General features: G+C 38.9%; 1 protein-coding gene across 2 annotated transcripts in view; it reads right to left on the reverse strand.

Moving 5' to 3' along the window:
* LOC107090624 (attractin-like protein 1) overlaps window positions 1-13,059 on the reverse strand; it is a 400,529-nt gene that overhangs the window by 310,140 nt on the left and 77,330 nt on the right. For both annotated transcript variants that reach the window (XM_015384120.1, XM_015384119.1), the window contains exon 10: window positions 10,627-10,781. In XM_015384120.1, the coding sequence (XP_015239606.1) occupies window positions 10,627-10,781 (155 nt within the window). The remainder of the gene's footprint in view (window positions 1-10,626; window positions 10,782-13,059) is intronic.

The following is a 13,059-nucleotide window of genomic DNA, read 5'->3' on the forward strand; positions in this document are numbered from 1 at the left end:
ACGTGAAATAAATATTTATAAACATTAAACAAGTGGTAACCAATTAAAAATCAGCGGGATCCAAATGAAGAAAATCATCAACCAGTAAAGGTCCGGAGACATTTTTAATGATCTGTTACTTTAAACAGAATTTAACACTGAAATAAAATGAGGTATTTATCCATCCATGTTATACATTGAATTTTGAAATAAAATTAAAAAAAATAGAAATTGCCAAAAAAATGTATCCCATGCCATCTCAGAGGAGTTGACACTGTATTCCTGTATATCCATCAGTAGTTAAAGGTCAAGGGTCAGCTAATGCTAATTCTGCCTGTAAATCAATAACAGCGTAATTGTCGCTGTCTGATTCTGAAGCCTCATTAGGAGCTTTTAAACAGGATTTTGAAAAACTTTGATAATTTGCTGCTGTAATATTATAGATTTTTTAGAATAAAAGGCTAGCAGATCTGCATAATCAAAAAATAACAGAGATACAATTATAGAGCATTCAGTATTGTAAGAAAGCCCAGACTGTTTCTGAATAAATACATTATTGTATGAGTTAAGTTCTGTTCCGTTTATGTCTCTTTCCTTGTAAGTATAAAATGTCCCATGCTCCTGAATGCACCATAGCTATCTGACGCTCGTGAATGCATCACTGGTCTGTGAACGCTGTGCTGGGTAGATGTTTGATTTTCAGCTGAAGACAAAGCTTTGCAGTTTCCAAACTCACGTCGGCATCACTTTTTATTGTTGTGTGTGAAAAACAAGAGACTACAACAAATAAATCAGCCGTACCTCAGACAAAATCTTTGGATTTAATGTTGTTCATAACACCCATACTTTTGTAAATGAATCTGCCAAATAATAAAATTTTTTCCCCACAAGAGGAATATTTAAACGTTTTTATATCATTAATATAACAACAAGTAGCTCCATTGGTCACATTTTAATTCGTTTTTCTTGTTGATATGTAGTTATACAGAGCGAGGCGCTCTCCTGCGACTGGGGATGCATATCTCAGCAGGGATGCACTTTTCAGCATAACACCGGACCACGGTCCGATATCCTGGACCTCTGCATTAAACTGAAGCCAAGAGTAACGAGTAACGGTTGTTTTAAAATGTAAGGAATAGAAAGTACAGATACCTGTGTGAAAATGTAATGACTAGAAGTCAGAAGTAGGAGGAAAAATAAGTAATAGAGTAAAGCATAGATATCTAAAAAGTGTACTTAAGTACAGTAACGAAGTATTTACACTTCGTTACTTGACACCTCTGTAAGCAACTAAAGCTCTACTTAGGTCAATATACAGTAACCATTACCTACTGTTGAAATTGCTGTTATAGGTTTATGATAAGAAAATTATTTGGAAAGTGTTTTATCTCTGTGATTTATTTGTATTTTTATAATTTATTTTATACTTTGAAATTTAAGAACTCTGCACTTTTCTTTGTCGGCTTTCTTTTTTTCTTTTTCTTTTTTTTTTCTTTTTTTTTTTTACATTAAATCGGTTGTTTCCAGCAAACAATGACTCTTTACTTGAGTACAGAGTAAAGTATTTGACTTGAATAGAGTTTTTTCAAGATTTTTCAGTGTAGTCCTGTTTCTCTGACTGTGATTAACTGGATGTGCTCTCTTCATCCTCTGACATGGGAGCTGGCTCGGAGCTCGTCTGCCTGGCTGTGTGTTTCCTGGACGGGGCCGCCTGTGGAGCTGGTTGACAGTTGCCTTTTGTATCTATGCTTCTTTTTCTATGTCTGCTTCTGTCTCCTTGAACCCCAGTGGGCCTCAGCAGATGGCCGCTCACACTGAGTCTGGTTCTGCTGGAGGTTTCTTCCTGTTAAAAGGGAGTTTTTCCTCTCCACTGTTGCTACAAGCATGCTTAGTGTGAGGGATTGCTGAAGAGTCAATGAGTCGATGCAATCAGCTGGTTTTCCTTACATAGAAAACTTTGAACCAATCTGACTGGATGATCTGGTTGAATGTCTCTGTAAAGTGCTTTGAGATGACATATATTGTTAATTGGTGCTATTTAAATAAACTGAATTGAAACGAGAATCACAATAAACATAAATATAAAGCCGTATCTCCATATATCTGACTAAAAGATCTTTCCTTATTTGCTGTTATTTAACCTAAGATATTTGTGTCTGAATCAAAACCCCACCGCCCTGTAAAAGCTTCAAACCTAATTGGATGGCAGCCACAGCTTAAACCTCCCATTCATTTCTCATCTTCAAGCTCCATTCTAACCTGTTCCCAGCTTTACCAGCCTAATGCCGGCGTGAAGCTGCTAAAATGCACATGTTGTATGAGCCACACACCCAAACACAGATCCACAGAAATATATAACACACACATCAACCAAGATTTTAATTTCCTCTCAGGATATGAGAAATATGGGTGTTAATAACACACGGTAGGACAGAGAGCGTAATCGCACGGCCAGATCGAAGCAGTCGGCCAACCGCTCTGATTGACAGTTTGCTCTGATCTGCACTAATAGGGAAGTTGATGAAGAAGGCCAGGAGGAGGAAGGAACGGGAGGATGAGGAGGAGGACTGAATGACATCCACCCCTCCCTCGCCATCTCAAACACAAGCTCCAAGCCTTTTAGACAGTTTGTGAATGTTTGTGTGCAGCAAACAGTGTGTGGATGTCAAGTTGGAGAGCACTGCATTTTTTAATCACAGTTCATTTTCCCCCCAAATCTAATTAGAAGCGTGAGGGTGGCAGGGTGTGCTGTGTGTGTGGGGGGGTAGAAACATGGGGTGAGGCAGAGCTGAAGGGGGGGAGAGGCAGAATTAAATCCAAATGAAAAGTGCTTTCCTTGTCAAGCAGAATCTAATGTGTGGCGTCGGAGGAGCAGGGGATGCTAATAACGTCATGTTGCCCCTCCAAGGTTAGCACGGCCAAAAAAACAAAAACAAATTAGTGCGCCAAAGCGCCGCTTGCAGAGGGAAAGAAAGAGTAAATGAAGACGAAAGCAGAGACGGTGGGGAGCAGCTTCCACAGGTTGAGCTAATTAAGCATGTCCTGCAGAGATGATGGGGAGGGCAGAGGCGTTCTAGAGGAACTTCACTGAACTTGATGCAAGTTTTCCTTCATTCATCTTTTTTTGGTCGGAGCCCTCATGGGGATGCTGCAACTTGAAATAGAAATATAAAGAAAGAGGTTCAGCCTTTTATGATGTTTGTTTCGTTACTTTAAACATGAAGAACTTTCAGATATGTCTGGCTGCAGACCTGCACCGTCAGGACTGGGAGATTATTCCAGTGCTCACATTCTCATATCATTTTTGGATCATTTTCTTTTACTTATTACGACATTATGTGTCTCTCACAGATGCATGTTTTAAAAGGAACAACACCAAAAGTTAAACGCTGCACAACAAATCTCCTCTGTGCCTAAAAATTAAACCCACAAAGCTGTCTAACATGAATACTCACTCAGATGCACATAGGAGAGGTGGCATTTTATTTAAAGGGAAGCATAATGTTTTTGTGGGTTTGTACTCATACATATGAGCCAGTGCTGCTAACTTCTGGCAGGTTGGGGCTTGGCTTGTAAAAGTAAAGTCAAGGGAATGGATGTTGTAGTGAATATCACCTAATACCTTTACTTTTCTATGTGTCTTATCCATTCATTTTCCACCACCCTTATCCCAGCTGGGGTGGTGAGGGGTGCTGGTATGAGGCAGGGTCCATCCTGGACAGGTTGCCAGTCCATCACAGAGACAAACAACTATTCACACTCACACCTAAGGAGAATTTAGAGAAGCCAGTTAACCTAACTGTTATGTTTTTGGACTGTTGGAGGAAGCTAGAGTACCCAGAGAGAACCCACACATGCTCAGGGAGAACATGCTAACTCCATGCAGAAAGACCCCGGGCCGGGAATCGAACCCAGAACCTTCTGGCTGCAAGGCAGCAGAGCTACCCACTGTGCCCCATGTGTGTCTTATTGTTTTGAAATGATGTTTATGATGCAAAGTATCAGAGAGAAACTCTTTAGAATCAGATTCTCTGCTGTGGAGTGTGTAAAGTTTAAAACTTTTGAATATTTCTGATACCGTGTTTCTGTGTGCAAACTCGCACCCATAAAGATGGTATAAAGGACATTTATGTGTACTTATGCGTATAACTGCCATGTGTGCAGCAAAACCCTATTGAGCAGCCAAGACATGAAAAGACACTTATAGGCTTTCCAGGGTGACATGACTGCTGCCTCTTCTGCTCCCTCCCATAAAGAGTCAGCTGCAGTGTTTTCCTCAGCTTTATCTTTACATGATCGGCCCTTTTCTAGCCCAGCTTTAGCAGAGGAACAAAGCTCAACCACCCCACCCCTGTCCATGCTTCTGCACGCCACGGTCTCCACCTCTCAAGATTCAACTGCTTCTGAACAAGACACAGCTGCAGCGTCCTTAGCATCAGCTGCTGTCACAGAAAGCAGCTTTAAGATTATCCCTGAAAAAGATACATTTCCTCAATGGAAACAGACTATTTACAAGAAAAACATGGTGAAGCATAATTAGGCAGAAATAAAAAGGATAAATAAATAACTACAAGTATAGAAAACCCAAAATAAATAGAAATCACAGATACTATCAAATAAATTGAAGAATAACTGTAGCACAAAGACACAATTATTAACCATAAAGCATAGCAAATAGCCCCAAATGCCAAAATAAGTATGAGATCAATTTTTGGCTCCAACAACATTTTCTTTCTTCAGATCAGTTTGGTTGTCTGAGCGTTGCATCACTGAAAAGATGCAGCAGAATGGCTGCAGGCGAATAAACAACTGTTTGCAGCCAGAGTGGAGATGGCTGAGATCTTAAGGATGAAGAGCACACAACCTGAGGAAGCTGCCAGGGAAACGGCCAAGATGTTTGACAACAAAGGAGGAGGAGCAAGAATTTATTCTGGAGCCGTTTAGGTTTTTGTTTCACAAAATTAAAGATATGCAGCTTTTCTGTGAGGTGATAATGAACAAAAGAGGGTACGGCTGTTTCAACAATAAAAATACTTGTAAGGAAATAAAATAGACATTTGAAAGTTTGTTTTGTGTTAACTGTTCTCTCTTGTATTAGAAGTCATTGGCTATTTTGGTTGTGTATCTAGGTATTCAGAAATTCCCATAGCTACAGTAAGTTAATTTGAAATCACACACCCTCTATAGGTAAATGTTGTCCAACAGCAGAGGAGAGAACAGCCCAAACAATACTAATAGAAGAGTATTAGAATGTAAAATACTTGCAAACACATATTAGAGACATCTTTATAAAAGAACAGAGTAAATCTCCATTTAAATGGGACCAATGATGCTGTTTTCAATGATAATGGTAAAAGGAAAGAACAGTCAGCAAAAAGGCTGGAGTCCATAAATCCATCACACAGATCAATTACAGAGATTTAGTTTCAAATGATTTAGTGTAAACTAAACTAACAGCTGCACTAATAAAATAAAATACTAGAGTAAAATAAATGTTAGATGGACATACATAGACAAACATATTTAAATAGTGAAGAGCTGATAAATTACAATGGAAAATGTACAATATGTGCTTCCAGTAAATTCATTTTTATTTTAGAAAGGCCTAAAAAGTGGATCAGACAGCTGCAGCTGATCCAGAACACTGCTGCCCGTGTCCTCACTAAGACTAAGAAAGAAGAGCACATCATCCCGGTTCTAAAGTCCTTCCACTGGCTCCCTGTATCTCAGAGAATATACTTTAAAATACTTCTGTTAGTCTATAAATCTCTGAATGGCTTAGCACCTAAATACATCACAGACTTGCTATCAGTGTATCAACCCTCCAGACCACTCAGGTCTTCTGGCTCCAGCCTGCTCTGCAGACCTAGAACCAGAACTAAACATGGAGAAGCAGCATTTAGTTCCTATGCTCCACTTATCTGGAACAAACTTCCAGAAAACTGTAAAAGTGCGGAAAGCCTGAGTTCCTTTAAATCAAGACTAAAAACACATTTGTTTAGGATTGCCTTCCACTGTTCTAGTTAAACAGTTCAACTGAAACATATTTTCTTTAATCCAACTGTTTTTAGTATTCTTTTTTTTTCTGCATTTTTCATGTATTTATATTTTTTCCTACTTGCTTTGATTCTGTTTTATCTTCCTGTATTTTAATCATGTAAAGCACTTTGCATTGTCTTTGTACTGAATTGTGCTATGGAAATAAATTTGCCTTGCCTTGCCTTGCCTTGAATAAACTCCCGGTTCTGACGGTGCAGTAGACCTCACTGTGCAGCTTTGTATTGAAAGGTCCTGACAGTCTGCAGGTCTGCAGCCAGACTCTGGAGCCAGACCTTTTTTTTCTTAGATGCTTTAATGTTCCAGGATCTGATTTTAATGAAAATGCAGCAGTTATACAGGAAATATTTTAGATTTAATCTACAAAACAAGAAATTCTACAAAAGCTCAACTGTATCAATACAGAAATCATTATACATGCAAACAACAAACAAAAAATAATTTTTGGGACCCCCATGTCGCCCCTGGGCCTTGAGCAAACCCCTTAATTTGCTTTAGCTTGGGCCGGCCCTGTCCCCTTAACCTGGCCTGCAGAGTAGGAGGGGAGAAAAGCACCAATGTCTCCCATAAAGGATGAGCAAAGATGCTACATACAGCCAACCTGAATTTCTCTGTCTTCCAACTTTAATAAAGTCAACTAAGCTTTCTTCTCCCTCTAATATCTTTGTGACTCTTGTAAATAACACAGGAGAGAAAGAAGAAATATTAATGACTCAATATATTTATAAATACTAAGAGAGTTAATGCAACATAAAGATACATATTTACAGTAAATCCTTCCAGAAGAAAAGGCCCAGAGTCTGGAAACCTAAAGACTCTGAAGCTCTGTAATGTTTATCACCTTTAATTAAGCTTCTTATTCAGTCTTATTACCTGCTGCACCTTTGTTGTCTTGAGGCGATTCTCCTTTGCAGCAGTGTTGGCTTTCTTCTCTCTCCCTAAATCCCTGCTTCATTTGTTCTTTATTTCTAACAATTCTGCACATATAACCCCCCCTCACCCCCCCTCCCACAGCACTCTGCTCCCCTATTTCATCTGCATCCTCACAATCAGAACTGCTTTGTGTTTTGTGCCACAGAGAATAGTAGGACAAAAAAAGGAAAATAAAATAAAAGAGAGAATTTAATTTGGAACAATGAGCCATTAGATTGCTTCACAATGTACCATATAATTCATTTTTTTCTCCTGATTTGATCAGAGATTTAACAGCAGTGCTCTGTCTGCTTCCACTACCACTTTTAATCCAAAGATGGTCATTTTTACGTGCCGCGGTTAAAGTTCACCCTTTGGCTCTTTTGATGAGAAAGCAGAACAAAATCTGAAAACCTTTCCTTACATTTACAGAGTTGACAAAGAATGTCAGAGTTACCCAATTAACTTTTATCAGCAACTACCTTTGCTGTTTGGCAGAACTTTCCCATTAATGCAGGATCTAATATTGACCTCTGGGTTAAAAATAACGTGCCCACAACATCAGACCACGCTGAGTCATGCTTTTTCTAAACCTTTCAAAGTCAATTATAGGCTGATCAAAGATTAACTTTGGCTCTTCTGACTATTTATTAGTTATTAAATATTAGCTGTTTTTCTTTGCTATTTTTTTAACGCCAAAAGTTTGGAAAAACAATAAATAAATAATCTATCAGACTCATATATTAGCTAAAAAAGAATAAACAGAATTAAACCCAAATATCATCGGTTTGGATGAGCTAAATACTGTTTTAAAGAATTAGGGTGATGGAGAGGAGGGCTTCCATTCTTAAGACCAAAGTCATCTGAGGAAGGTTGAGTAACTCTTTTCTCACTTCTAGTACATTTCACTTCTTTGGGGAATATTTTTATTTGATATGGATTTTATTTTATACTGATTTGAATGCTTTAATATTAATGCAGCTACTGTATATGTAAGATGCAAACAATTCATTGAAATACCTTTTAGTACATTTAATCTAATATTTATCTTTAATCCTTCCTGCCCATAAAAATAGCCACGGTTATATAACCAGTGTATATTCTAATATTACTTACCAGTACAATAATAATAAAAATAACACATTAACATAAACTTGTGCTCATATGGACTGAGGTTAAACCATGACAGTGCTGTAATAACACTGAAGTTAACAGATTCCACTCTACTGTCAGACATTGATCAATCATCATCTTTCTTAAGGATATATTAACATGTTTTATAAAGACTGACATTCTTCTTAAAGAGACATAATGTAGATTTTTAATGAATAATATCCTCTAAATAGACTTTTCATTTGACTCTTTACAGCTAACACGTGGTTTGATGAGCAGACTGACACCTCAGAGGTTTAGCGCAGAATTTTCTTCAGCTTGGAAGTTCACTGTTTGGCAGATGTGATGTCAAGCGCATCCATCGGTCCCACCCAGCAAACAATCAAAGCATTTTATGCAAGATGGATTTGTAGATATTCAGAAGCAACAAGCATACAGCACAACTCAATAACCTTAAGCATGACTGCGAGCTATTAGAACAAGCAGAAGAGTGCTGCAGTTCTTTGTTTTGGCCACAGGTGGCAGTATCATTACAAAGCTCTTTCAAAGTCGGCGGAGGTCATCCTAATAGATTGCTGTTCGTCAACCTCCTATAAATGAGCATGCCAGTGCTACATGGTGTTTGGCTGTTGGCAAAAGGACAATGCTAAACTAGATTACCAAGGTAGCTACTGGCTTTCCGCCTTTATTTTTCCTCCTTTTATAGAAAGCATTGGAAATGAAGGATTTTTTTCTCTACAAATGTAGGAACTGGTTTAATCAAAATTATTACTTTTCAAGAATAATATATCCACATAAAAACAAAGGGAGATGAAGAATATTTGTGTTCATTTAAATGAAAAGGTATATTTAGTACATAGAGCTTCTATTTTCTCATACTCAATCTAATTCCACTTAAGTTTTGCAATAAAAATGCAAAATAAAATATATTACTTTATTTATTTTTATTTTAGATGAATAAACTGAGTGAATGACAAAACACATTTTTAATTTATTTGCTATTCTTCTTTTGTTTTCCTTTAGGGGAATTTGCGGGACATCTTAGCATTAGCTGAGTGATGGTGAAAGGTCTACCGCCCCCTGGTGGCTAAAGGTTGGTTATACAGTGTTAATTTAAGGAAGCAAAGAGGCTCAGGGGCCATGCAGAGGTGGCCCGCTTGCTTCTGGACAGCTCACAAACAGTACAACTGAAGGTTGGAACAAGAGGAGGGCTGAGAAGAGGTAAACTTCCTTAACAATATGTATGATAAATAAACCAGGCATTTTAATATCTGCAATGCTGAAGAGGGGGAAAAATCCTGCATTGCCTTTAAATGGATAGAGAGGTGTGGCTTTACTGTTGATTTGTTTTTTGAATATTTTCAAGTGCAAATCATTTTTAAAACCCTCTGGATTTAGCAGGTTAAATCCTCGTGATCAGCCCCGGTCTGATAGTAATACCACCATCACCAGCAGTTAAGGACTCCTGTACCATGCTTACGTGGACATGAAAAGTGTCTTCTTGCTCTGCCTCTTCGTAAATCAAGAGGTCACCAACTGAAAAACATTGACGGAATGAAACATGACTCGGCATAATTCTGTTCTCATCTGATTCCTTCATAATATTCATGTGTGGTTTAAAGCAAATCTCCTGCATTGCGAGGACTGAAGCGTCATTTCCACAACGTAAACTCCTTTATCTCCATGTTGGTCAAACCTTTTATTTATTTTTTTTATTTTGCAGTATTGTGAATGAATCATATTAATCTTTATTGTGTTGAACTCTGTGCTCCCCGTTGCTTTACGCCTGTAAAGAAATGCCGTGATCTCTTCTTTTTCTCTCTCAATCATTTCTCCTCTATGTCTTGATAAGAGGTGGAAACACTCCTGCCATCTGCTCTATGATGCAACTGGGTTTTATGTAATGAGATCTTTCATCTTCCACACTGTTCCTTCATTGTAGGGTCTCCACCACCCACACTTTGTTTACTCTTAGTGTGCTTTATTTTTGTTTAGTTTTTTTTTTATATATATATATCATGAACCACTTTGGGCATTTCAGATCAAGCACATCATAGTGGTTTAAGTCCAGACATAAATCAAATGGAAAATTGGAAGCAAGACTTGAAAGTCGACTCAATCTGACTTTATTTTGGCTATTTTGCAAACAGGAATGTATGGAAAAAGCTTCTAAAGATGTAGCTTTAAAAGAGAAGGAGCTGAAATCACCACTTAATGAATAACTAAACCCCAGATCAACTTCTGCAGCCCAAGTATTTACAGAAAGGGCAAATTAAGGCCGACATGTTCAACTAGTCATGTGGCCCATAAAGGTGATTCTATGATCTAAGAGTCCTTCAATTGAATTAAAGAAACAATCCAAATAGAAATCATATTTTTGGGATTTTTAATTGCAAAAAAAAAAAAACCTACCTCATGTTGATCCATCACATGAAACCCAATAAAATCAGTTAAAGTGGTTTATGAGGCAAGACTTTAAGGAGTAATAGCGTTTTATTAGACTTCTGTAACGTGATTTTATGTCAAAGAAAGTCCAACTTGTAAACTTTCTGGACATGTTCTTACCTATGTCGTATGCCAGGAAGTCTGCAGAAAAACACTTTGCTCCGTTGCTTAGAGACGTGTCATTGTGAGTGTTTCCTCCAAACACCAGCATCGTCCCGCTCAGCAGCACCGCTGAGTGGAGGTACCGCGGCAAACCGCTCTCCCTGAGAATCAGCCTGCATGCACAGGGCCAAAAACACGCCGGTGAGAGATTATAGACGGGGTGAGATGTTTAATAAAATGCTCATTTCTCTGGAATGTAGGTCTTTCTGTGTGTGTTTCTGTTTGCTAATCTAATTCAATCTAATCTAATCTGCTGTATAAACAGAGATCTGCATATCCTTACTTTCTTGTGATGGAAAGCACAACAGGAAGCATTTTCTTTGGTTGTTTAATCCCTTAACTGTTTTTCATGCCTGTAGTTTACTCTAGTTACTAGACTTTGGGCTAAATTATGTTGGTGTATTTTATACTATAACAGTTTTTTACACTCTGTTTGAGCCTGTCTTTAGCATGCTTCAGCTTTTTCTGGATCTACCAGATCCAGAAGTAGCAAGAATTTTGTAATTTTGTCTTTATGGAACTTTTGCTTATCTGATAATTAATTGATATCAACAGATTAATCGATTTGATAAATAATCTTTGGGTTAATCTTAGTCTAGAGTGTTGGAGTTAAGTAGAAATATCTAAAACTACAGAAAATCCAACTTTGAATTACTAAAAAAGATCAGAAACATTGGCTGTAAAAACTTCCTTCCTTCCTTCCTTCCTTCCTTCCTTCCTTCCTTCCTTCCTTCCTTCCTTCCTTCCTTCCTTCCGAATGCCCGCCTGCCTGCATTAATAACAGAGATAACTTTTCATCATTTCATATTTTTAGAGAATTATTTATCATGTATACAAACCGCTGAACTAACTGTGATATATTCAGGGGTACTACATCATATAGAACTTAGTGGTGATATTAATTCATGTATTGATGTATCGGGTAATTCTGTGGTTGAAGCATAATCATTTACAGCAGTCAGAAACAGGAGATAATGATCAGACTGGAGGTTTGACCTCAGGTGACACTAAACAGATGGACGTCTGAAAGAGGAAGCTCACATTGATCACACGCACAAGTGTAACAGTCACCAGGATGAATGAGCTCTGGTCCCAGTGCAGCCTGTCTCTGTGGCTCTCACTTTCCAACAGCAAATAAATGCTGCACCCTTGTGTCACTTGAAACGCTGAACTTGGGAACATTTCCAGACTGAAATGTTCTTGTGATCCTCTGGTGGGACACTGGTTTGTGAAAAGCTTCTCTGACTCATTGAATACACTCCAAGGGCCTGTTCCAATAAAACATGCATTGAAGAAACAGAATTCCTTTCCTCTTAGGCGTGTGTGTGTGTGGGTGACCAGTTGTTGTGAAGTGAGGGCATTTTGCTAATTGTTAGGTTTAGTGCTAAGGTATTAATTGGGTTAGGGTGAGGTATGCATTGGTAAGGGTTTGGTTTAAGGTAAGTTTTAGGGTTAGGGCATAGAAAGGGTTGAAAATGACTGAAAAATCAATGGAAGTCAACCAGATTTAACACACGGTCCTCACTACATATAGCAAAACAAACATGTGTGAATGTGTGTGTGGAACTTCATGTAACTGAAGGCAACTCTCTGGTTTAGTGACCCCAGCCTGTGGTGACTGCCCTTCATGCCAACTGTTCAGTCATTAGAGCCGAGCACAGCCACTGTAAAACACACCAGCCAACGCAGACATCTTAGGAGGTCTTAGCCCTGCTGAGAGCGACTTCTCTGAGTCATTGAGGTCAAGTCATTGAGAACAACTGTGGCTTCTTTTGTTACTGCAGTCACTCTCCCTGTTATCTAAAACTATCTCAGAGTACAAACTAATGATATAATATATATCCATCCATTCATTATCTGACACGCTTGTCCCGAATGGGGTGGCGAGGGGTGCTGGTGCCTATCTCCAGCTGTCAATGGGCGAGAGGCGGGGTCCACCCTGGACAGGTCTGCAGTCCATCGTAGGGCAACACAGAGACAAACAACCATTGTTACTCACTCACACCTAAGGAGAATTTAGAGAAGCCAATTAACCTAACAGTCATGTTTTTGCACTGTGGGAGGAAGCAGGAGTACCCGGAGAGAACCCACGCATGCTCAGGGAGAACATGCAAACTCCATGCAGAAAGACCCGGGGCCGGGAATCTAACCCAGAACCTTCTTGCTGCAAGGCAGCAGTGCTGCGCCTGCTGCATCTAATTGGCAGCCCTCCAGCTGGATCCTACTGTGTTCTTTGGAGGTTGACTGAAACTGTCAAACCAGGTAAGTGACTCACATGGATAATCATCCTCCATCAGATTATCATGGACACTTACACTAGTAGCCTTTAAAAATTTCCCCACTTTCATTGGCTGGTCGTTGGCTGGTCGTTGGCTGGTCGTTGGCTGGTCG

Source organism: Cyprinodon variegatus, unplaced genomic scaffold (genome assembly GCF_000732505.1).
Source record: "Cyprinodon variegatus isolate N-32 unplaced genomic scaffold, C_variegatus-1.0 Scaffold304, whole genome shotgun sequence".
Classification (NCBI taxonomy): Eukaryota; Metazoa; Chordata; class Actinopteri; order Cyprinodontiformes; family Cyprinodontidae; genus Cyprinodon; species Cyprinodon variegatus.